This window comes from Mesitornis unicolor, unplaced genomic scaffold, assembly GCF_000695765.1.
Source record: "Mesitornis unicolor isolate BGI_N332 unplaced genomic scaffold, ASM69576v1 scaffold11345, whole genome shotgun sequence".
NCBI classification, from domain to species: Eukaryota; Metazoa; Chordata; class Aves; order Mesitornithiformes; family Mesitornithidae; genus Mesitornis; species Mesitornis unicolor.
In genome coordinates this window covers 30,443-56,317 of record NW_010183498.1, presented here as the reverse complement: position 1 = coordinate 56,317, position 25,875 = coordinate 30,443, and the positions used below count along the sequence as shown (strand labels likewise).

The 25,875-nt window shown below is 46.7% G+C and overlaps 1 protein-coding gene across 1 annotated transcript; it reads right to left on the bottom strand.

Annotated features, from left to right (window-relative positions):
- Positions 1-4,204: 4,204 nt before the first annotated feature.
- ABL1 (ABL proto-oncogene 1, non-receptor tyrosine kinase) lies at positions 4,205-25,303 on the bottom strand (the record flags this gene model as incomplete). The annotated part of the gene is made up of 10 exons (XM_010184161.1): positions 4,205-5,904; positions 8,243-8,407; positions 8,745-8,834; positions 9,399-9,551; positions 11,606-11,790; positions 13,948-14,125; positions 14,489-14,573; positions 18,445-18,717; positions 24,080-24,375; positions 25,130-25,303. Coding segments are annotated over 10 exons (3,299 nt in total), but the record flags the coding sequence as incomplete, so codon positions are not given.
- Between the last annotated feature and the right edge of the window lie 572 nt (positions 25,304-25,875).

Sequence of the window (25,875 nt, the reverse complement as noted above, 5' to 3'; positions counted from 1 at the left end):
CGTGGGGTTAGTGAGGGCCAGTAAATCCCTGGCTTCGCCGTCATGGATCATTGCAGGGAAAAGTGGCACTGGGAAAGGAAATGTGCTGAGCACTGCCAGGACCTGGGGGGGATGACACCCGGGCTCCTGCTCTCAAGTCCAGGAGAGAAACAAGGTCAGAGCAGCATCATAAAAGCCCATGTGCAACAAGGCTTTGATTGAAGCGCAATAACCCTCTGTGTAACTTATTTAAAAGTAAAAGGCAGCGCTTCCCACAGCGCTCACCTGGCGGGAGGGACAGAGCTGGGCTCAGCCCCAGGGCTCCTGGATGGGCAGCTCCGTGCCATGGAGCGATGCCGTCTCCCTCTTCTTTATCGCGCCTTGGTGAGGCTGGGGGAGGAGGAGGCAAAAGTGAATGGAAAAAATAAACCACCTGGAGTCTGGGGGTGCTGCCTGGAAGGGGGGGGGGAATCATGCCAGGAGCGACCCCTGGGAGGCTGGAAAGCTCATCCCTACGTTCCCATCCAACTCCCATGGGAATGGGCCCCCTCTCCCAATTCTTCCCCTCCTGGGTCCCTTTATGGGGATAAAACACCCCACTGCCCTTCCCTGACCAGGGTACAACCCTCGTCCTTGCCCCGGTACCGTCCCTGCCGTCCCCGTCGCTTGCTCCTCATCTTCCCCCCAGACCTGCAGCGCTATGCACACACACACCAGCACAGCACATCGCAAAAACCCAGCGTCGTAGAGAAAGAGCCCGATTTAATGATGGCCAAGGGACTTGTGAAGGGGCTGATGATAACTGGGTCACTCAGCGCTGCGGCTCGGGGAGCAGGGGTAGGACCTTTATCAGCAAAATGGACACAAGGACAAACATCTCCTGCAAGGGGGGGGGGTGATTGCTGGGAAAACAGGTCAGCACAGCCTGGTTTGCAGGTAAAGCTCCTGCTGAGATGGATCTACACTGAAAAAAGCACTCTGCGCCCAGGGAGGACAGTTCTGAGTCCAGCCTAAGCAGTCCAAATGACTTGCAGGGCTGTCCCTAACCCCATGGCTTCAGGGGCACCAGTACCAGGACATCGCTCCCACAGGCTCACCCTCAGACCAGGAGCCCGTCCCACTCCTTGCCAGCCCACTGTTAAATGGGCACGTGGTGCCCAAAACGGTCTCTTCAGAGGTGACACAGAGCTTTAGGTGTAGTTTCCTCTCTTTTCAATCGTGGGAGGATTAATGTCAAACTAGGCAGAGGCTGTCAGACCGCTCCTGATCGTCCCCAGGGCAGGCAGCCACCGCTCCAGCATCGTCTCCGTGTCGGGCTGCCACACCAGCCCATCTTTAATAACTTTTCTACTTTGAGAAAAACAGTGAGTGTAAAACATTGACCACATTTTACATCTTGCGACACCCAACTTCTCAACAAAAGGCAGGATGACATTAAAGGAAAGCTGGAAAGAGCAAACATTGTAATTTCAAAGACATGAAAACCAAAACAAAAACACAAACACAGCTATTTTTCCCTCCGAGCACTCTCACTTTCAAGCTCAATAGCCTTGAAAATTGAAGCAATCAAACTGTTAAACGCATCGATCTGTTAAATCAACTCCTACTGTACACAGCTAAATTTAGCCTTTAATCCCCTCTCTCTCACTCCCAGCACTGCAGATCCCAGGGCTTTCCCCAGCCAGGTCAAGCGGCCTCTGGCTTCCCACGACACCAGGGCCTGGCCTCTCAGCAGCGATGGAGATCACCAGGGTGATGGCATTTAGGGGCAGGTGAAGCTCCTCCATATGCTCCCCCAGCCCACAGCTGGTCACCGTATGCAAGTCTTTATGCTGGAGGTGTACATGAAGACATCTGGGCACTGATTTTTGGCAAGGGTCGTCATCACAAACCAACCAGGAACACCTTGTGGCTTTGGGTGTACACTGACCGGACACAACCACAGCCTGAGCCTTGCCTTTAATGACATTTACACTTGCCAACAGCATCCTCGTGCTCCTCTTTTCATCTTCACACTCATTTAGAAGCAGCCCAGTGCAGTCGCTGTCACAGCAGGGCAAGGCTTCCCCTTGCTCCCATGGCCCAGGAGCGAGCGGTTCCCCATGTCAGGACCAACAGGTTTCAACCAGGGATTAGAAACTGAGCAAACTGGGTTACAGCCCAAACACATCACTGAGAAACCTCAACCATCCCTTGAAAAGCCTTGCTAAGAGACAAACACAAGTGTTCTTCAACATTGATTTATTTTTAAATATACTACGCAAGAGAGACTGGAATAAAAAATAAATCAAAACAATGAAAAATAGAGAAAGAGAGGAGGAAGAATTGGAAGTCGTGTACAGAAACAATCTGTACTGGACCAAATTAAAGGGGAAACGACCCCCTTAAGTATCACAGAGATGAAGGACAGAGCTATTTACACACTGTAAAAAAGACAAGTCTACAAAAGTGTGTAATAACGAGATACAAATGTATAATATAGTGGCACAATATGTTATCAAAGTAAAAACAGTACCTCTAGGAAAGAGACAGTCCAGGGGTTGTTGGGTTTTTCTTACATTTTTAAAGGCAGCCTGTGGCAGAAGTGTGTCTTTCCTTTTGAACATTTGTCACGTGTTAAGTCATGGCTGATCGTGAGGGCGAGAAGTGGCGTGAACACACACGAGTGAACTACTGGAAATCATATACAAGACAAACAGCTCCAGAGAGAACAGAATAAAATACAATTGAAGGCAATTAGTGTTTAAGATACACAAAAGGGGTCACGAGTTACAGGGGAACGGGACGTGGAAAATGCTTTTTTCTCTTGTTTGGAACTGTTAAGAGGAGTTAAATTGCACTGTTAATAGCCCTAAACCTTGTTCTTTCACTATTGTCACAAGTCACAGTTGGTTCCCAGTCGTGTTGCATTGGGAAGGTCACAGGACCTCGGAAAGGAAGCCCCGAGTCCTGCTGTCAGAGTTGGGTGGCAGTTTCCTCGGGAGATGCACCCAAACGTTTGCAGTCTTCACAGATCCTTGTTTGATGCTGGGTGGAACCACACCAGCAGAAAGGCAGCGACAGTTTTAACCCCAAAGTATCTGAGGCATCTGAGCTCGTCACGGGGAGTTAGCACTGGCATGGAAAGGGGGGCACCACAGCTCCCCAAAGCACGGGTCTGTATGGGAGGGAGGAAGCCAGGTCCCACCTCTCCTCACAGAACAAAAAAGGCTGGAAATTCAGAGGAGCAGCAGATCTTGCTCATCCGTGATGTGCAAGCTCAGCCCAAACAGCTGCTGGAGGCACAGTGGTATCTCTGGGCTCATCCTAAGCGATCTGGCCCTGCTGCAACCCTTCTGGCTACCAGGGAGCAAAAGCACCAGCCTGCTGCTCCCCAGCCGGCTCTGCAACCCCCCCAAACGCCACCCCGATAATGCCAGATCTCACCAGAGTGTGACAGCAACGTCCTTCCCCAGACCTTTCTCCCTACCAAGGGAGATGGGCAAGCAGGCTCCTGTGCCACCACATTAGCAGGTGCTGTCGGCAACGTCTTGAGCCCAAGCAATTAATTTGGGCTCAAGACCATCAAGAAATTGCTGAAAACATAAAGGGCAGCAGGTGGAATCATAGGCAAAATTTGGGTAAACATCACTTGTAGCATTCTGTCATTAAAAAACCCTTACATTAACTGTTTTCTCCCCTTCCCTCCCAAGCACTAAGTCTGTTGCATTAATGTCAGGTAAATGTCACACTCGGGACGGGGATATGTGCTGCAACTCTCCCAAGAAACATAGGGGGTATATTGCTATTCAAACACTCATCCTCATGTACAGTGGGGCAGGGGGAGGGGACGAAAACGCAGTAGAAAGTCCTCCTGAGGAGGATGGCATCTCAGTGTCCATCAGTCTGGCTTCAGTCTTAACACTCTGTCCAGAACAATAAAATATTAATAAAAAGGCATGGTGTGACATCAGCACTTAAACTTGTAGTCCACAAGGCAAGAACTCCACAGATAAGACGGTTACGAGTATATGAAACACAGGGAATCTGAGTTCAGAGGGTGGAAAGCGCCTCTTGAACGCAGCCCTGCCCTTTGGAGCTGGGGCATCCATTCACAGTCCATGTCCTTTGCACAGCCCTAACCTGAACGCCCCGGTCCTTTGTCAGTCCACACACGGTTACTCTCTCTCCACAGTTGGCTTTGGCCCATTGTAATTTGTATTTTTTTCCTTTAACCTGGCTTCTGCTACCTCTGGACAATGTCGCTGATTTCTTTCACCGAACTGAGAAGTTTGCTAAAGTCCTGGGTGGCTGCAGGACCACTGCCAGCTGTCGCGGGGCAGATCTGAAGCTCCCGTAGGTTATTCTCCAGCTTATTGATGGCCTCCCGAAAGGCAAATTTGTTCCTCATCTGCTGAATGGAGTCCACGTAGCTCACACAGAAGGTGTAGAGGTTCTTGCCAGCCTCCAGGACAGCGCTGTGGCTCACCATTTGTTCAGAGTTCTTGCTGATGGCGATCCGTAGAGCCTCGGTGCTTTCCAACACCACCCCTTTAGTGATGGTGCCACTGGCAATCCTCTCCGGGGGCTGCCGGGTCTTCCTCAGCGAGACCCTGGTGGATATGAGAGGGATGAAGGCTGTTGATGACGGCTGGTCCCCGCCTGGGGCGGAGGGAACAGATGAAGAAGAGGCAGCTGGGGTTGCTGTGCTGATCAGCAGCTTTGTAGAGGACTGTGGCTTTGGTACAGAGGGGATCCCTAGCTTTTTCACACCGTCCCCCGACTGGTTTGGCTTGACAGCATCGCTGCTCACAGCATCTCCAACCTGAGTAAACTGTTTGGATTTCAGCCCAGACACCACATCTGCTGCTGCTTCATGGCTGGGACTGTGAGAAGCCTTCCCAGGCTTGCCGATGGAGGATGAAGACAGTGGGAGCGGAGGGGCTGGCTTCAGCTTCGATAACTTCCCTTTGTCCTTCCCTGCCGACTCCGTGGTCTGCTTGAGCCTCCTCAGTCGTGGCTCCTCAGAAGGAGCCTTGCTGGCACCCGTGAACCCAGCAGGGTTGGGTTTGGCAGCAGAACCTTGGTCCATCGTCACAGTGGTACCTAAGGCACTGGATTTGACTCCATCGTCCTTGTGGAGCACGCTGGAGGAAGGAGGGGCAGCAGGTTGCCTACGGCCGAGTTTTGGCGTCAGAGTGGGAGGGCTGGAGCCAGGGCTCGACTCTGCATCTTTGAACACTTCGTCAGTGGTCTCTTCATTTTTCTTCAGCAGCCGTGGAGGAGGGGTCACTGTTCCCCTTACAGCAATGTCAGTCTTGGCCTCGTTTGCCCGCTTCCGAGGCAGTGCTGGCTTTTCACTTTTGTGTCCCCCAAAAGTGGAGGAGTCAAACTGGCGCCCTGTGGACTGCAGGTCCCGAGGCAGAGTCACAGATTTCCACTCTGTGTCCTTTGCTCCGTGGGGCACGCACGAGGCTGAGCAGGACCTCAAGAAACGCTTGCTGGAGTTGGAACTGCTCTCCTCTTCACCAGCCACCCCTCGACTGCTGCTCATCGTGCTGGACTTCTTCCGTAAATGAGGAGATAAAAATCCAGAGTTCCCAGCGACAACCCCGTTGGTGACACCAGCCCCGTTGCTTGGGCTCTGAAATTTGGAGGGGTCAGCCACGTCTGCGGGGGGTGGAATGAAAGCCCCATTGCCAGCATCCCTGCACTCCTCCTCGCCAGCCGCCCTGCGATCCGAGTGGCCGTCCATCTCTCTGAAGGAACTGCTCCGTTTTGGAGGTGTAGGAGCAGTCTTCTTCTTCTTCTTGATAAGGGCACTGAAGAGGTTGTGCTTTTTGTCTTTCGGAAGCAGCCTCTCATCTTCATTCAAACTGCTCTCCAGGGCCACCCTCTCCTTCCGTGGGAGCAAGGGAGAAATAGCAGGTTCGTGATCCAGAGGGTCTGCAAAGGAAAGAAAAAGAATCTACTGAGCATTGTTTCAACAGCCAGAATAATCGGTTTTCTTCCAGGATCAAACCACTGCAGCCTCTCCAAAAGGTGCAGGTTCTGTAAGGAGAGAGCAGTAAAGCACAGCCACACTCACGCCTGAACTGCACGCGGTCCCTAATCCTGCATACATTCATTTCTGAGGTGGCCTCTGCGGGACTCGGCTGCCAAACTACTTTCCCTGTAGGCTTCTGATTTAAACAGCGACGTACAAACACAAAATGTTTATGTTCGGATTCCCACTCTCACATCTTGTCTAAACTTCACACTGTGAAGAAGACAAATATTAAGAGGCTTTTGTGGTAGTCCCTGTGCTCTTGCTGTCTTTTCAAAAGTCGGCCCTCTGAATTAATAAGACATCTCTGTAACCCACCTCCATCCCCTGACTCCTTGATCATTTAGATCCTGATTCTCCTAACCTCCTTTTCTGATGCCATCCTTTGTGGGGAATGGAAAAAAACCTTTTCACAAGCAGAAAACATGAAGCCCTTCGACAGTGAATACTTCAGGTTGTACCAGCACAAATATGGGCCAGCTGTGTACAATAACAGGGGTAAGTGGTAGTACCAGACACCTTCAGCCCCATTGCTCCAGAAGGAAACGATGGACCCTTTCTTCACTTCCAAGAGGTATCTAAACATGAATAGTGGTTTATAATGAATTTATACAGAGTCCTGAAGGTCTCTGTAGTTGACTGACAGGGGGTCTCATTCCCAGGCCAGGCATTCTGATTCAGAGGAGGAATGCCTTCAGGGCAGCAGACACATTTACAGCTCCACTAGGCAGGGAGAAAGGAGATGAAAGAGTCACAGGGGGAAAAGGATGCTTCTTAGTCATGTATTGGCAATCATCACGCTATGGGTAGGATTTTGGTTGAGGAGAGAGAATTTGAAGAAAAATACTTGTGTGCTCTGAGAAGACACCACGCTTCCACAGGACCATGTACAGTTAAACTGTTCCCACACAACAACTTTTGGGGAACGGGGCAACCAGAAGAGCTCTCACAGCACTTCAGGAGGCCGTGGCCTTACTGTGTCCAGACACAGCAGAGCCGCAGAGATCAGAGAGAACCAGCAGCCTGCACTGAGGATCAGCTTCCAGCTGCTGGACTTGCTATGGAAACACCAACAATCGAAGGAGAAACCGCATTAAAACTTTAATGTGAAATATTTACTTTCACAATAAGGAGTGAAATGATTCCCAGCATAATGTTAAAATCATGTTATTCCTGATGCACTTGAATCTCTCAAAGCCCTTAAGTATTTAAACGAATTTATTTTACTTCAAAGCTTGTAATACTAGGCAATTATATTTCCTATATATGGTAAATAATCTTCCTTTCTAAGTCCCTGATACTTCCTTTTTCCAACATTTTACATCCCCTCTTTGTCTAGATGTACTGAAACATGTACTACTAGGTGAATTTGACATTACACAAAAGAGGTCAGTCACACGAATGGTTAGAAAAGGCAGCCTCAACAGGAGCTGGAAAAAAAAACACACCCTAATTTTGTTTTACCTTGTTATTTTTCAAATGAGCTCGATACAAATCTACTGTATACCTCTGGCATTTTACCACTGCTTTCATTACCTCCAAATGGAAGGTAAGTTCTTGAAGAAACTGATTGAAAGAGAGCTTAATTTCATGGAAGATTCTGTAAATACCTCTTTGTCCCTTGCTGAAATTATATTTGGTACCTGCCAAGAGTAATAATCCTCAGTGCTCCAAGCACAAATCTGGAAGGATGGAACAGTGAAGAAACCTCCCTTATGGGGCTTGCTAAACCCAAGTAATCGTCCTGCTTTAAATTATGCAGTGTGGTGGTGTAAAGTGGCTTGAACACAGCAGATTACCCAGCACTTGGATGCAGTGGGAGATCCCACTGATAGCTCCCTACCAGGGAGTGGGAAGAGGATATGATCAGAGAGCTCCGTGCTCAGGCTCTGGTCTATGGGGAGCTGCAGGCAACAGCCATTAAGTTAAAAGAACTCCTAGGGCTTCTCTAAGCAGCAGCAGGTATAGCACCAATCCCTAAACCAGTCAAGGATTCACACCCCCAACTGCTGTATCTGGTCCCAAAATTAACAATCTACCTTTGCAAAAAATAATAAAGCGGGTTCTGACCCCAGGAAAGCAAACTCAGCAGCTTGTCACCCAGAAACACAGTAACGGTACAGAAAAATGGCACCTGTTATTAGACACAGCTTTTCCTAGGTGAAGACCTGGCGCTGGATGTGCATTTTGTTTTCCTCTGTATTTCCTGAAGGAATAATGACTTTAATTAAAACTCACCACATTCCCCCTGGCCTCGAGCATGTGCAGTCTCCAAGCCCTCGTTGGCATCTTTGCTTTCAGCAGCTCTCCTCGATGTCCGTGTTTTGGTTGGTAATTCGGGGGCCTGGAGGAAATTGCTCACTACACTCCGCATGCCCTTCTTTCCCAATTCCTTCTCCACCTCTGCAACGCACAGAAGAAAAGCAATCACTACAATCAACAGAAGACAAAAACTGTTGTGCTGTTCAGAGTTAATAGCACAAAATAAAAGCAAACAACCCAAGGTAGAGATTCCTTGAGGTTGTTCAGCCATTTGGTCCTTTAAAAATCAAGCACATGCCCACACAGAGAAAGCCCACATGCAAACGCCTCTCTGCTTTCTATGCCATTCACACCAGGCAGCATAACCTAGGGCTCAGTTTCACTGCAGAGCAGCCTACGAGCAACATGCGGAGTTCAGGATGCAGCTGGTCCTTCTCCCATCCCTGGAACTGCTGGTCCAAGAGGCACCCAGACCTACCATCTGATATGCTGGACTCCTGAAACATCGTTTCAAAGGCCTGATGGATCTCAGCAAAGGAGGGTCTGTCGGAGGGGCTCCACTGCCAGCCTGAAAAAACACCACCATTTAAAACTTCCCACCAGCATTAGACATTCAGTACCCTACACCAGGAGGAGCTGGCTATCGCAGTTCCTTTTTTATAAAACGGGCAAGATAAAAACTGATGTGGAAACCTCATTTGAATGGTGCTGGGCATCTGCAACCACCACTGAGCCAAAGGAATGCTGGGAAAAAATGCATCACACTAAGTCATGTACCAAACGACCACAGTGGAAGACTAAGGCAGTCCCTTACAAAGCCTAATGAAGCTTCTGCTTCATCCTTAGAGCACAAGCTTTTCTTTAAATGGCCAGGAAAAAGGAGGCAAAGAAAATATTGAGCTGAACAACAAATCTCTCCCCTAGGCTTATGTGCTCCCAGCAGAGAAGGTTTCACAGCGTGTTCATCCTCAGGGGAAAGCAGTTCTAACCAAACACTTCTACACAGTATTGCACCTTCACAGGAACTGGCAGGGGGTTTCTCGTCCCTCGTTATTCATGGTCAGATCCTGGCACTTTTACTGCATCTCTGCAGAGCTAAAAATCAGCATTTACAGGGCTGAGGAACACTTACATGCTCTCATGAGCTCATAAACTTTCTCAGGACAGCCTTCAGGGCGCTCCATACGGTAGTCTTTCTCCAGCAGCTCATAGACTTGAGACAGGTCAATCCCAGGGTAAGGGGACATACCGTAGGTTGCAATTTCCCACAGCAGAACGCCAAAGGCTGCAGTGGACAAAGAAAGAAAGAAAAGGAGACAAAAAAAATCAGTAAGCTTTGTTTTAATCTTAAATTTCAGAGGATGTTTAGAGGGAGTAGTCACTAAACAGTGCTGCACACTTAAACCAGCTCTGGGTGGCTCAGATCCCATGCTCAACAGCAGCTTAAATGTTAAAGAAGCGTAACAAGCCTCTCCGTCAGCACAGACAAGTCTCCTGCGATATGACAGGGTAGAATTAGACTAATTTTCAATGTATCAGTTGTCTCCAACCTGAACGCCTTGAGATCCTTCAAGTCCTATTAAAGGCACAATTAAGAGACTTCACAGTGGATTAGCTGAAACCATTTCACTGCTGCACTGCAGACTCTCCCTCAATTTGACAGCTCCTCTCCTCTGCAACCTCTCCCTAGAGGACTCGCACATTTTAGTAGCTCAATGTTTTTTTGGGGTGCCCTTGTTTATCTGCAGCGAGGTCTAGAGGGGAAACATGGGAGGCAGCAGCGAGAGGAAAGTTTCAGCAGTTGCTACCAACAAGACAAGGTGAGGGCGAGACATTTTGGTCACAGGAAAAGTTGACCAGGCAAAGGGAGAGCACAAAAAGGGTCTGCAAGGCATTCAAGCCCCGGAAGCCAGGGGGATGCAGGTCAGCAGCGGGGTCAGGCAGCTAACCCAGGAGTCGGGCACGCAGAATAGACTCAACACCAGTTCAACAACCTGCATGTAATTAGTTCAGTCACCCTATTCTGTTCTTAACCTGAAGAGAAAGCGATTACAATTCTGCATAAGTAAGGAAATCACATCACATTACATGGTACCACCACCAGGGGCAATTTACATTAGACATTTCTGTGCACAATTTTCTTTGATTGCTGTCTCGAGGCAGCGAGGTGAAAGCATCTAAACCCTGGCGTGCCCAGCAGCAGCCATGGCCCCTGGCGCTGGATGGCTTGCTCTCATCTGATCCCAAAGTCCACTGCCCTGACTCTCCCTACACAAGGTTATGTTAACCTGAATTAAAGATACCAAATACTCTTTTCAGATCTTCCCTCCCCAAGTACTCTCCTATTTAAATGCAACAGGGATCCTGCCGCCACCACAGCGACACAGCAGCATCTCTGTGACTGTGGCAGGGACCTGGCAGCAGCCACCACCACCACCTGCAAGTCCAAAGCAGACCTTGATCAACTCCTTAGGAGCTGTCTTGGGCTTTCCTCCTCTGTCTATAAAACATTTTACATCAGTCATCTCTCTAGAAGTTTCTTCAAAATGAAGTCTTTCTCTGCAGTTTCCCCAGAACTCCAGAAAACTTCATTGCTGCTTCACTACTGTCGGTTGTTTTAAAGAGAGAAGATGCTCAGGATAACGTTTTCCAAGTGCCTTTGGGATCACGTCCCACAAACGTCTATCTCATGTCACTGGGCACTTCTGAGAATCTGACCAGCAGCTATGGCAGAGATATAAAAACCAAAGAAAGGCTGATAAAAAGTACAATGACATTTTCTGTGGCCAGATTCAACAGAATGTAGCTCAATTTTGCTAAGCCTACTCTTATCACCAGCACCTCAGGGCTCTTCAATAACCATTTGTCATCAAATTTTCCCTCTGTTTCTCCTCATCTCATTCCAAAGATTATTCTTTTAACATGCAGAAAGACAAGCTTGGAGCTATCACTAGACAGATACACACAATTATTTTTTAACATAAAATGAACCAGATTCTCACTTTTCCTCCTCGAAGTAGTCTGAAAGTTCCTGGCTATATTCTGTGCCAGAACTCGTATCAATAAAGTCAGTAGTTACCCGTGCCCTCCAGCCACATTTCATACCTTTCTATAAACACTACAGGATCCTTTACTTTCATACTTGCCAATGACTCAAAAAGTACAAAGTCAGGTCGGTCCCTCTGTGCTCCACTCAAGGACTGACTTAGCAGAGATCAGTTCCTGCAGCCTAACAGGCTCACAGAAAAATATGGCTCAAACCTGAAACGTTTCACAGCCCTGGAAAAGAAGGTTACAGGAGGCTGTAATCTGCATCAATCCGTACGTGCAAATTCTTACCCCAGACGTCAGATTTAATGGAGAACTTGTTGTAGGCCAGGCTTTCCGGTGCAGTCCACTTGATGGGGAACTTCGCTCCAGCGTGGGCAGTGTACGTGTCGCCTGTCATCAGCCTGCTCAGGCCAAAGTCTGCCACCTTCACCAAGTGGTTCTCCCCTACAAGGCAGTTTCTGGCAGCAAGGTCCCTAAAAACAAGGACAAAAATAGGCAATGAGGAGCCTTCACCACCTCACTTTTGGCAACAGCAAGGAAACCTGCTGTTCCTGAAGAAACCTGGGCCCGCACGTGATTATTTTGATCAGAGTATTACACAAAAATCCTGTAGCTATACGCATACATGTAAGAGGAAAAGTTATATATAAGACTGTCATCCAAACTAATTTTTTTATATAATTTGAAGGGAAAGCTTCAAGAAGCCCCCTCACTTTCAATAAAAGCTGCCACCCTCAGGATAAAAATAATTTATAGAAATGTCAGTGCTCAAGTTATCAATAGCTGAGGATGAGCACTGACTAAATGAAGTCGCGATGCCTCACACTTCTTGCCCACCCCTCCAGCACTTTGGTCACCCCAGTCAGCACCAGTCACTCTCCAAAACTCCTTTTCCGGCCCTTGCTCAAGCACCAGGTTTAACTCCCAGCCATGCTCTTCTTTCCTCCCCACATTTGACAGCGCAATGTTTTCATACCATGTTCTGGCCTTTTCAAAGCTGTTGTAGCCTCTGCTATCAGTACTTTTAAAGGACTGGGAAATAAGCAAATAGAGCTTTTCCTCCACATTTTTTCACCTGCCTCCACATCCTGGCAGGTGACAGATGCGCACGCTGCGTTTGCCACTTCCCTGGCTCATAGGTGCTGTCAGCACCCTCGGAAATGCTTCTTGACTATAAAAAAGTAAAGCACAGAAGTACATTTCTCCTAATATTAGGTTTTTTTAAAAAACACTTTTCCAGATTATGTCACGTTGAACTAAAAATTGTTTCTACCAAAAAGCTCAAGTGAGATCTCTAGATAGGAGACAGACACTGCTGTTTCTTTTGCTTGTTCTCATCAATCAGAATAAATTTTAAGAAAGTACGTCTTACTAGATGCCCATTAAATGTTCGCAGTGTTTTTGAATGTACCTTCTTATCAATGCTGATTACTACAATGTGTGCCTAAATAAAAGCTCCTCTTCATAATCAAATTCCTCCTCCTTCCCGATTCATTAAATGAGGTCATAGCCCAGCATTTGAATCCATGGATGTGAATTGTGACAACACTCTTAAAATAATTGGGTAGGTGGGTATGGGGGTGGCTGATAAGGAAAAAATGCTACTATTTATTTTAGATAAATGGGTCATCAAAAATAAGAGGAAATTAAATGAACAGGAGCACAGACAAATGAGATTCACACAAAGCAGTTTTCAAAGTTCACTTCCTACAGGCTGAGGGGATGAAATACTTTCAACAGAGCAAATCAAAGGCTGGAAATTTTAATTTGCAGCATCATCATTCACTTGATGGACTGACAGAAGCATTTAAGCAGGCCTTTCAGGCAGCAAAGGCAAGGCATGACTTAGGGGAGCACCTAGAACTTTACACGCGATATTCGTAGTTGTCTCTATGAAAAAACATGTGCTAATTTCCTATTCCAGTTAATTGGGCAGGAAAGGTCACGCTATGGCACAGAGAACATCTTGTATAAAGCTGAGCGGCTCTCAAACCTTCACACAGGATGTGTCATTATATTGCTAGGAGGCCATTTCTACAGATGAAGAATGCAAAGCTCCAGCTGTAATTGCAGCACACTTAAAGGTCAGAGTTTCTGAGACTTTTAAGGCTGCAGAGATGCTTATTAAAGTGAATACACAATCTGGACAATAGTGGGAAACAATCCCTACAGAGGACAGAAAAAAGTGAAATAAAGGAAAAAGAAGCAGGGATAAGGTGGCACTATGGGGGTGGCTTTGCTGTGAGCACCTGCACGCATCCAGCAGCACCAACTGCAGCGGTTGTTAATGGCTGTTAAAATCGAGGAAGAACAGGAGCTGATCTGGTCCATTAAGAGCCTGTTGCTTGGGAAGCATTTATATTTAAGGCCCTTGTCTGAAAATGTAAAAGTACCAGTATGCCTTTCACCTGCATCTGCTTCAAAGGTAGGAGAAAAACACTGAGAGAAAAACAATTAGGAGACCATCCTATAGACAGGTTAATGTGCTGCATCAGAACACAATGCACTGCTGTGTTAAATACAGGACAGCAGCTGCATCCGAGTCAACGCCATGATGGTCTGAAAGAGAGGAAAATAAAACAAGGGGTGTTTGGTGCTCGAGATTCAGGGGTGCTCAGTGTCCTTCCTACCTGTGAATGAAGTTTTTCTTCTCCAGGTACTCCATGGCAGAGGAGATCTGAGTTGCCATGTACAGCAGCACCACGGCATTCACCTCCTGCCGGTTACACTCGCGCAGGTAATCCAACAGATTCCCGTACGTCATGAACTCCGTAATGATATAGAAAGGAGGTTCCCGTGTGCACACCCCTAGGGACCAACATAAAGTTTACAGTGAATGTTTGAGAATATCACTGAATCTTCAGGTTTTGTCCTCTAGGGCAATTTATGCCTCTAGAACGCAGAAATATGGGGCTTGCAGAAAGAATGAGCGCTGCTTGGAATTAGTTAATAAAGTGTTTTAATTTCCTGCTTCAGGCTCTGGCAACTTAAACATTAGGGAGATGAGATCATTAAAAATCATGTATTAGTGGTACAAATTGTGAATTTTGCCAGACAATAAGTGTCTGTATTTAAAGCCTTGGTATGGTAAGCAGCTTAACTACTCCTTAACATCCATATCACTGCACAAGGGTTTAGTTCAAATCCCTCTGCTTGGTATTTATCACTTACCTAATAATTGCACCAAGTTCGGATGCTTGATCTCCTTCATTACTGCAGCTTCTTTCAAGAACTCTTCCACCTCCATGGTATCCTCCTGCAGAACAAAGAGAAAGCTTTGGCAAGGACAGCGCGCACAAAGGAGGAACAGATTTTTGTATGAGGACACAAAAAAACTGTGAACTGACAACATAAGCCACAGTTCTTTAAAGGTAATTTTTTTTTCCTGTAGCCACATCACAATGCCAAGGAGTTAGGAACATTGGGGTTTCTTTGTAAGATTTAAAAAATGTATTTTTTTTTCATTCTTATTCTAACAGAGCTTTTTGGGGCAAGAAAATCCATATCCCTTTTGTGAAGGGCCTCTCACAGGACCACTCAAGAGTTGAAAAGGAAAAAATGTGCTTGCTCCTAACAGAAAAAAAAAGATAACATGAAATCAAAAGTACAGAAAAGAAAAGAACCAAGAAGGAACATAAAAGGAAGGATACGCCACAATCAAATGCTTGAGAAGCTGCTGAAACGCAGCCCCCAGTTTCACCAGGTAGGGGTAAGAAACCCCCCCTTTCAGAGGCGGGGGCATGACCGACGGCAGCCACTCCATCACTGAAAGCCCGAGGTTTCACAGATTTCATTTCTGGCATTTAGAGCCTGACTCATGACGTAACCGTGGTGGGCAGACGTGTCACTCCCGATTTGTTGAACGCCATGAAGCTGCTTGGCACAACACAAAACCGAGGGGAATACAATCTTGCTCAAAAGACACATTTTCTGAAGCAAATAGGCCCCAAACGGCCCGAAGGTCATTTCAAAGTGGTGCAAAAATACAGATCTATTCCTAAAGCAATGTTTCTTTCTATATCCATATTTTCTTTCCATTGGTGGATTAATGTTGACAGGCTACATGGACGAAGTGTTTTAAGGAAGGATTGGAAAGGATTTACTGCTGCTGGTGAGGATGATAACAGTGGGCTGCCGCTGTAAGATCCAGCCAGCTCCCTGCTTTGCAGCGAGGAACGAGAACCTTTTTCAGACAGTTTCGTTCAATCATTTATTATTCGTTGCCAATTAGCTTGATTGGCAGCCGTGATTTACTGAACACGCTCTGTCAAAACTAATACCCCAAAGGTCCTTGTGAGTCAAACCTGAAGCCGTTTTCTTTGGCAAAGGAAACAGGGTTAATAATCCAGGTTGCAAAATTACCCTAAATATGCATTTATCTCATGCATGCTACACCAACTCCGAAAGGTTGCTCCTCTGCATAGCTGTTCCACTGTTTTAAATCTCCTGCCTCTCAGTGACCAAATTAATAGGAAGGACACATACGGAGAACAAGTGTAACCAATGATCCCTCTGAAAATCTGATCTCAGGTAAAGGACCAAGCTTAACCAAATCCAACCTTCCACTGTACAGAACCATAGAAGAAATAAAACCGTTCTGGCTCAGAAACAGTATCTTCCCAGCACAAAACCAGTATTTTCCTATCAGAGCACAGGACCAAGCCCATGGCATTAAGGGACACCAGGGCTGCACGCTGCCTGATTTAAAATACAGGCTTCTTGTTGGGGAAAAAAATTTAAAAAGGGGGGAAAAAAAAGAGAAGAGGCAGTTCTAATGGGTGCAGTCTGGAGGTGTGCAGTAAGAAATGTGCTGAGAGGACCACTGACGACAGCTCAGCATTAAGTGGTCCTCTTGGGGAACAAGCTTTGGCCACACTCACAGGGGCTGCTCCAGTCCCTGTTACTGCAGCTGCTGCCCACCCCACGGCCCTCTCCATCCACACTGGGTGTAAAAGCAGCAATTCAGAGCGTGTTGTGTTACGACAACAGACCCTTCCAAATACTGACCTGTCCTGTGCAACTCCCTGGGTCTCCAATGATTTATTTTAATGGGAAATACCCAAGCACCAAAATATCGTCTGGCACTTCCCGGTGCAACACAGCTGAGGAACGGCGCGTGCTGCTTCAAACACCTTCTGGTGGGACCAGTGTTTTGTGCCAGCTATGAGCTGCAGTTGCACACTTGACAGAAAACAGCACAACGACTGGGTGTTTGTAAGCACCGACATTGAAAAACAAGCTGAAACAAGTCCCCCTCCCCTTTTTTTTTTTGTTTTCCATCTCCTTTATCTCACAGAGGTATCTGGAGTCGATGCGGGAAGGAATAAGAAGAGCCATATAAAGTTCTGAAAAATTATCTCTCAGAGGAAATTAAAGCGAGTAATTTCACTGTTTGTGCAGAAGCGGCAGAGGGCTTGTTTTCCCCTGTAGAGCCAGGATACAAATGTGATTTTAAAATGTTTCCCAAAACTTTGAATAAAGCTATAATCCCATCTGTCAGGCAGCAGACTGATGGATTTAAGGAAGGTAGATTATAAATCTGCTTTTAAGGGCAGGTTTAGTGTGCATAATTGCAGGTTGAAGTGTTTCTCAACTCTCTTCTTGGTTATTCTTACATTCCCCAGTGGAACACACTGCTCCACACTACATTACGAACCACTTTTAGTCCTGTTTCATTAAATATTTATTTGATATATTTGAAACAGCCATGGTCTGTATTAAGGCTTCTCCTTATGCACAAACAGATTTTATGGGATAACGTGCAATTTGCCTTTGTCGGTGGGTTTTACAGAGAGAGACAATGAAAGAAACAACTACAGTGTGGAGCCAAATGAGAAATCTGAGGATCTGAGTACCCTCACACAGCAACCAGGAGAGGAGATGTTGAGTGAATAATGTTTCGGGAACGACTGGTCGCTCCTTTTCGCTGCAAACAGGCATTTTGTTCAACCTGGTCACATCCCGGCTCCAGCCGCATCGCAATGCGCCGAGCAAGCCCTCGGTCCCCAGCGGATCGAGCGGGGACAACACTAGGTGTCACTCGCTCCCTGTGCATGCAGGCGCTTGGCCTCTCCTCCACTGGGGAGCAGCAACGGGGATCTCCAGAGTCCAAAAAAGGCCAAAATGAAAATACTTTCTGCAACCATAGCAACCCAGAAATACCGAAGTAGCTGCTGCTCAGAGAGTAAGGAAGGAATATTTTCCCCAGATCAAGGAAACATTCTTCCCCGACACTAAGGCATCTACACAGTTCTCTCCACTTCAAAATTTCCATTGCAAAAAACCCGAAAAGAAACAAACAAAAAACCCCGCTCTGTTTGTTTCTGCAAGGCCAGACCACATCCCCATTCGAGGAGGGAGAACACGGTGTCAAGTTAGCGTAAACTCCTGTTAAGCAATCAAATGCAATGTGTGTGGATGGTGCCAGAAGATCTCAAGACATTTTTATAAACATAAATGAATTAAGGAACGACCTTATGAACTCACAGAGCAATATTTGCATTTCAAGAGACAAAGAAACCAAGGGAGCAGAGCCAGAAACAGAACTGATTATCCAGTTCTTTACGAATTTTAATATATTTTAGCATTGATTTACTTTTTCCTTCTCCTGTATATTTCAATATGAAGCAGCTGTGAACAATACTGTAACACTTCAGGTACGCAGGGAGCTTGTCTTTTGGGGCAGATGTCACAGAAGACAGAAAATCAAAACAAGTAAAGCCTCCTTGAAGCACAGCTTTTGAATTTGATGTTGACTGACTCACGATCCACAGTTTTCCTTAACACACCAGCTTGTGTTGGTGTGTTCATCCGTGAACAGCTCACCTTTGCCACACCCTGAACATGAGACATCACGGCACTATTTACTTTCCTAGGGTTTCATCTGTTCTAAAGTAAAAATTGTGCTGTTATTGTCCTCCCTTGTTCAGTTACGAGTGTTTCGGGTATCACAAAACCATAATAGGATCAAGCTCTTTCAAAAACACTCTGTACCAAGCCTACAGCACAGAAAGGAAGGGCCTTCACTGACACAAGCTGTCCCACCAGGGCTGAGGGCAGAGCCAGCCCTAACGTGGATCCTGCTGATGAAAGGAGATGATGGGACTGCTCAGAGACTCGAGTCCTACCTTGAGAGTCTTCACGGCCACGGTAAGGTTGTACTTCTTCCAGACTCCTTCGTACACCTCTCCGTACTGCCCTCCGCCGAGCTTGTGCTTCATGGTGATGTCAGTTCGCTCGATCTCCCACTTGTCGTAGTTGGGAGACACGCCGTAGATGGTGGGCTTGTTGCGTTTGGGCGCCGGGTAGTGCAAAGTGGTGATGAGCCCATCCGCGACGGTTGAATGGTGATGGACCAACTCTGCTAGGGTGTTGAAGCGGCTCTCTGAAGACACATACAGCTAGGGACCAAAGAGAGGGACAAAGCTCATTCACATCGTGCTCATCAGGGTGTTGAAGCGGCTCTCTGAAGACACATAGAGCTAGGGACCAAAGAGAGGGAGAAAGCTCATTCACATCGTGCTCATGCAAGCATTCATATGTAGAAGCTACATTATAAAACTGTGAATCCCAAGTTTTGCATCATTTCTACTCGGTCTGCAGTGGTACGAGCGCTGTTACCAGGTCTCAGAAGCTCACAGCTGAGAACGAGCAACATTAACATGGGAAATGCAGGGATTCAGGAGAAAAAACATGCACTTTGCGGAAACAATACAGAAGGAATGACTGCAAATAGCACTAGAGTGGCATGCTGTTGCTTGAAATGTCTTTCTTCAAAAGGCTGGTCAGTAGATTGTGGGACATTTCCTGGAGAGTAGGAGGTTGTCCAGCGCAGTGTCTTGACTGCATTGTTACTAACTGGCTTCTGCACCGTATTTTGCATGAAATTGGACAGCTGCTCTGCTCCGTTCTTGTGATGCGCACTGATCAGTAACACAGAAGTAAAATCAGTACCACTGAGTAAGAACCGGCAGTGCAGCACGCTGACCTGTATTGGTTACCTCTTTAAACTCTATACAGAAGATGCTTTTGTGCCTGACAGCCTACTGAAGACAACAGACAAGGGACTCCCTACCACCAGAGTTTCGTATTTCCAGTCTTCACACTGAAGCCCAGTATTCTGCTAGGCAAGGTGACAAACGCTAGAAAACTATTTAAAAAAAAATGCTGATAACACCTGGAAATCCTTGATACAAAGTGCAACAGCCTGTGCTGGACGCAGCACACACGGCAGAGCTTCATTTCTGAGACAGGACCAAGGTCTGGCACGGGACAGCGTCGCAGGAAGAGCAGCACCGTGTTACCCTCCCAGATCTCTGTCCAGTCTGTGCACTGCAGTGAGTGCGAGGCACTGGTCCTGCTGCGCACATTACATGCCGATAGCTATGATCAAACTTCCCAAATGCTTCTGACTCGCTGGCTATGCACTCGACAGCCTGCGTGTGCATGTGCAGCGGCCATCTGTCTGGGATTTCGGGAAGACAGGAAAGTGACAGGGCTGCTAGGCATCCAGAAATCCCAGACTTAGGGTCCAAATCTGCTCCTTCCACCTAGACAGAATTTCTGGATGGAAAAAGAAAATGCATCTGCGAAGCTCCAGCAGTGAGGGAGTGTGTCCAGCAGAAAAGGGAGATGCATTTGCATGGAGAAGAAAAAAAAAATCTGCAAGGAGGGAAACAAATCCTCAAACTTGAGTAGAGACCTTGGACCGGAGATTGGCAATTTCTGTGTGGATGCTGCTCCTTTGCAGGCATCTGTTTAGTGTATCAAATCCAAAATGAGAATGAGAGGCGCTGGAGAAGGCCAAATATTCTGAAGAATACGAAAGCACAGAAACTACAGATAAGAAAAGGTGACTGAAAAGAGGAGCTGTATTATCCAGGGAAGTCAGAGTGACAGGCAGCAGTGTCTCTCCCTCTCAGCATCCTGCTTGCCCAGACCCTGCTTAAGTTTCTGAGAATGAGCCAAACGCTTGTGTATGTGCGGTCACTATTACGGTCAGAATTGTCCCTGTATGTCATGGGCTTATCTGAAAGAGCTGCAGAAAGGTAAAGTGCTCAGCTCAGGCACGCAGTGTAACTCAGAAAAGGGAAAACAAACACAGATGGGAACAACCTCATGGATCAGTCACAGGTTGGACTACTGCAAGGTACAGGGAAGCCATTGGCATCTCATGGTGTCAAAATCTCAGGGAAATTAGAGATACCTGTAATTTTTTGTGACAGATTATACGATCTTGTTACAGATGGAGAAAGAAGTTACATAAATGGCCAAAGGTTTCACAACAAACCCACAGCAGGGTGGGGAACAGAACTCAGGATCACCCTGTCCAGACCACACAACACTCCATGAAGTCTTACATTTACATTTAAAAAAACACCTCCACCCACTAAATGTGTCATTCTGTAAGCAGAGTTCTTCAGATCAGTGATTGTATCTCAGCACCGACTCCTGAAGGCCTCACTTCCCATCAGCGCTACTGGAAGTCAGAGTTACGCTGTGTTTAAATCCTCATCTGGAATTTGAAGCACGTGTCACAAGAGGATGAAGCACGGAGCAGCTATGAACGGCACGCTGCCCATGCAGCCCATACGTGCTCTGATATTCACTGCAACCTCCCTTCTCCACTGACCCCGATTACCAACCCTTAACTCAAGCTGCTTGTGGATAATTTCCCCCAAGAAAAACGCTGCTAACCGTGCTCAGACAGAGGTAAGAGACTCAGCATTTCTGCAGTGCGTGGACTCACACAGTTTGCTTCCTGGCTGTGTTGCTGACCACATTATTTGGGCGATTTCTGTATACTGTCAGTCAAACTGTAACACCAGTCCTGTTCCAGGGGGCTCTGCTTGTACGCGTTAGCCACACATATGCAGCTTCTGCCACCAGCCCATCTTTCTCTTTCCTGGCTGGTATAACATTTATTATTTAAACTGGCCCATGTTAACCTCCAGTGCATCCCCTCCACAGTCAGCACACGAAACTGAAAATCCACACAAAAAATCCATACAGATCCATGATACAGGAGTGAGTTTGCATCCAGTTCAGCCACTGGCAGGACGAGTGTCCTGTGTCCTTAATACTGAGGACAGCAGGGTTTGAAGAACTGGCTGGACAACGCTGTTTGTTCAGTTGGGTTACTCAACCCAGCTTGAGGCTTTGCCTCAAGTACTATCAACTCAGGAAACCTCTGTACCACGGAAGTGGTTTACCAGATGACTGGCTGCACGGTGCCAGCCACAGCAAGAAAGGTCACTTCTAATGCCTTCAAAAAAAAAGAAAAACTAAAAAACAAGAAGACATTCAAGGGTGGTCCAGAAGAACATAATCCATTAAACTGGGAAATAAAGAAAAAATTCCCTGAGGATTTAAAAAAAAACCCAAATAAACAGTTCTTGAACCCCAACGCATTCAGTATGAACAGTGCTAAAATTAAGACACACACAACTCTGATCTTCCTGGATGCTTCCATTTTCCCCAGGAAAATGCCCAGCTAAGGCTGTGATGCACAGCACACCTCCACACCGAGCAGCAGTAGCTCCACATTTCTCCAATACCTACAGTGTGTTCTCTCGGTCACAGGAGATGATCCCACCAAAGCCAGTCATCCTTACCGCAGCATTCGCAGACATTAAACTCCCTGGACAAGCTGACTAATGATACAGCAAGCTGGGAAGGCCCCAGGTGCTCGGGCACTTGAAGGTAAGAGCTTTCCTTACCACACTGCTGTGGAGCAGGTAACAGAGTGTGACACGAGTGGCTCGGAGCAGGGCACCTGCTCCAGCAGTCTCCATTTCGGAAAAGCAGGGATATTTGCTGTTTTTCTCCCGAGCTCCTCAGCTTTTACAGCTGGGGACAGGGTGCTGGAAGAGCGCAGTTCCCCAGTGCAGCAGCAGCAGAAGCAGCAGGGCGGGCAGCGCGTCCGCCTCTAAGCTGTCGCAATTCACTGGCCGGCTCATTAATACAAATTGAAAATGATGTGGTTTAACGCACCAGGCTGCAAACTGCAGCGCCTGATGCACGGACGTGGCAAACTGCTCCTTCTGCCGGGATGCTGGCCCTTGGCGCAGCAAGAGGGACGAGGACTGTGGCTACCTCTTTGCTCGCCCCTGCACGAACAGCCCAAGTTCAGGAACCCCAGTTCTCGGTCACCGTCGCTTCTCAATTTTGTATTTCCAACCACCATCAGCTGCAGATCTGCTGCAGTGAATTGTGCTGACCTGAACCTTTTCTCAAAAACACCAATTCAAGCAACTTTGTGCAAAATGAAGAGTTATCCTGGCTAATACAGACCTGAACGGATTATTGCAGCTCTGCAGAACTGGTTTTGGGGATAAAAAAACAACTCAGCTGGGATGAAAGCCTTCATATCCCAAATCCCTTTACAGCTAAAATGGAGAACACGTGCTATCGCATCACGGACATAAGCTTATTTACACCAACTGAAGGAGGCATGGGTTCAAAATGTTCACATGTGAACACTGCTCATCTGCCAGCATCTATGTGAATCGAAGGAGTATCAACCACAGAGACAGGAGGAGGAATAATATTCCAGATTGCCGTGCAGTCCTCCAAGTATGCTGCACGTCAGCATCTCGCAGCGCCTACTCTGACCACAGAGTGTGTCGACGCGGGAGGAAAAAGGAAGGATCAAAGCGCCGTAACTTGGCAATTCCTTGCCTCAAATAATGTGGTCAGAATTGTCTCAATTACAATTTGTTTGCTAAAGCAGACAAAGAGTATTTCGTTACTGAATCAAAGCTGTTTACCTTACTGAGGCTTTTAGAGTGACGAGTCTGATAAACAGAAAACACTGTGTGCTGGTTCCCCATGTCTTCATACTAAAGATGATGCTGTCACCACAGCTGTAAGAACAACAAAGCTCTCACAGAACAAAGGAAAGTTGGCCATGGTGGGCCACTACTACACTTGATTTTTTGTTGTTTGTTTTTTTGAAGCACTTTAATGGCACAGAATCCATCATCCATTAGATGCTGGCAAGAAGAGTCTCAGCAGCCATGCTCCAGACCCACACTTCAACTTCTGCACAGGATCTAAAGAGACACTGCTTAAAATAGATTTCTTAAAAACAAGATTTTCCAAAATACAGTGCCAGTAGAAATGTTTCCATGAAATTAAAACAAAAATCTGTGGAAGACTACACTTTTATGCTAACATTTTTCTGCAGCATCCACAAAGCACGGCATTGCAACACTGCTACAGCACACAGCGATCTAGGGGAAAAAGATGAAGAAACTAGAGTGTGGGCCCATATAAAAGTGAAAGTGCCTACCCGTCTCCAATGATCACGCTGAAATACTGTAGAGAAATCAAAACAGTAGTTAAAAATACTGCAGAATAGCTCAAAAAGCATTCTGTCCCTAATGTTTACAGCATTACTAGCAATAGGCGGTGATTTATCTGATTTGGCAGTTGAAGAGATTATCTTTTGAACATATGGGACAAGAATTCGCCCTCAGAATCAGTTATTAATGATGTTACATTCAGCTCTGATGTAACCCTGGTATCTCCTTCCTTAAAGCGTTTCACTCCTGAGCTGTCTTATACCTCATCAGAAGTCTGCTGAAGGAATAAACTTGTTTTGTCACAGCAGTGTCAGAACGTCACATTTTATTATAATGACAGATGATTAACACCGTGATCAAGGTTCAGAACTGCTCAAGTCAATTGCTTCTACTTGACCTTGCGGACAAAGCACACCACGGAGGTTTTCTTTCAAGGTTTGGACGGCCTGCAGCCTACCTTTCCATCGGACGCAGTGTTTATCCTGTAGTGGTACACCCTTCCCTCGTATCGCAGCGAAATGGATCTCTGTCCTGGGCTGCTCTCGCTCTCTCGCACAAGAAAGCTGCCGTTGATGCCGCTGCTCAGGAGATACTCAGCAGCGTTACGTGACACTGGTCCGTGATACCAGGAATGCTTCTCCAAACTGTTCACTGGGGTGATGTAGTTGCTGGGCACCCAGCCTTGCCCATTCTTCGTTTGGGCCTCGCACCATTCCCCGTTATGATTGTAGCCCAGGACACGGAGCTTTTCACCTTAGCACAAGAAGAAAATATATTTAGAGATGGCAAACCTGGGAGCTGAGGACAAAGATAGGTTCTTTCTGGCTAACAGATCATTAAATAATCTCCTCTAAGAGAAGGTATCTGACCGAGCAGGGAGCATGTGTGTTTCTTCAAGCTTCAGTGGACCCCTCAAAGCCAAATAAAGTCACATGCACGCTTCAGGAGTCTGTTACGCTCTCGTGCAGTTCTGCACCGGCTCTGATACTGCTTGAGCTTAAAAAATGAATCCAGCAAATTTTATCTGAACTGAGTTGGCTTGATGGGGGGCTAGGAGAGACAGGACTGGATAAACAATATAAAAATAATTGCAATTAGCAAGGTAAGCTGATGTGACTTGGAGTACACATAAGAAACAGAAGGACTGAGTAAGAAAACACTGTAATCTGTACAGTCATTTGTCATATAGGAACTGTGCTTTGGAGAACTACAAAAATGACAGAGGCCAGCCTCTAAAATCAGCTTAGTTTAATTCTCAGTTCAAATTCTTGCTCCTAATGAAGACCTTAGTTTTGGCCAACAGTTTCTTGTCCAATGCAAAAGCTTCAGACAGTTTTAACCTTTTTAAAGGTCATGACTTTGAGAAATATTTGTATTTGTTTAAGAAGAATTCCCACAGTAAAAAAAAATTCCATAGGGTTCAGTGTATAGTTCAGTTAATCCACAATGGCTTTTCTTTCTACGCCTTCTCAGATGCTCCCAGTACTGCTCTGCCCAGTTACCTTACCTTTAGTTATGCTGAGAGTGTTGTCCCCGCTCGCCACAAAATCATACAGTGCAACAAAGAGGTGGGGGTCATTTTCACTGGGACAGGACAGAAGGTTTTCCTTGGAGTTCCAGCGAGCTGCTTCGCTCAGACCCTGGGGCTCAAAGTCCGACACCACCGGCCTCTGAAGGGCTTCTGGAGGAGGAAGAGAGAAAAAAGCAGGTTCATTTCTGCTGATAAAAGCCATCTGGTTAACCCACGCACGCTGATTTTCACATTTATGTTGGTTCTTGATATGTGCACTCCTCATGCATCAGAGGACAGACATGGACAGTTCTTCGATGCAGATGTGCCACATGGGCAGGACACCCTGGTCCCAGAGCTGTCCCCCGCACCCCCAGCTCCTGCCCCCCGTGGCACACAGGAGACGGAGTGCCCCTCTCCCTCCGTACATCAGCAAATGCTGCTCACGAAGGCTGTTTCTGTTTGTAAATCCTCCAGCTAATGCCTAACTGCTGGGATGGTTCAATTTGAAAACAAACCTGAGACCTTTAAAAGGTAAATCCCATCATTATCCTATAAATGAAATCACCAGAATGTGCAGCACAGAGAGCCAGGCAGGGCGAGATTTATAAGGTATGGTTTTTAAGAAAGAATGAGCTGTGTTCATTGTTCACGGTATTTTTAATTATTTCTCTTCTTATTTGAGTACAAGGCTATGCCCTTTTTGTTGCCCTCTCACTCCTGAAACCAGAGCACAGCATACT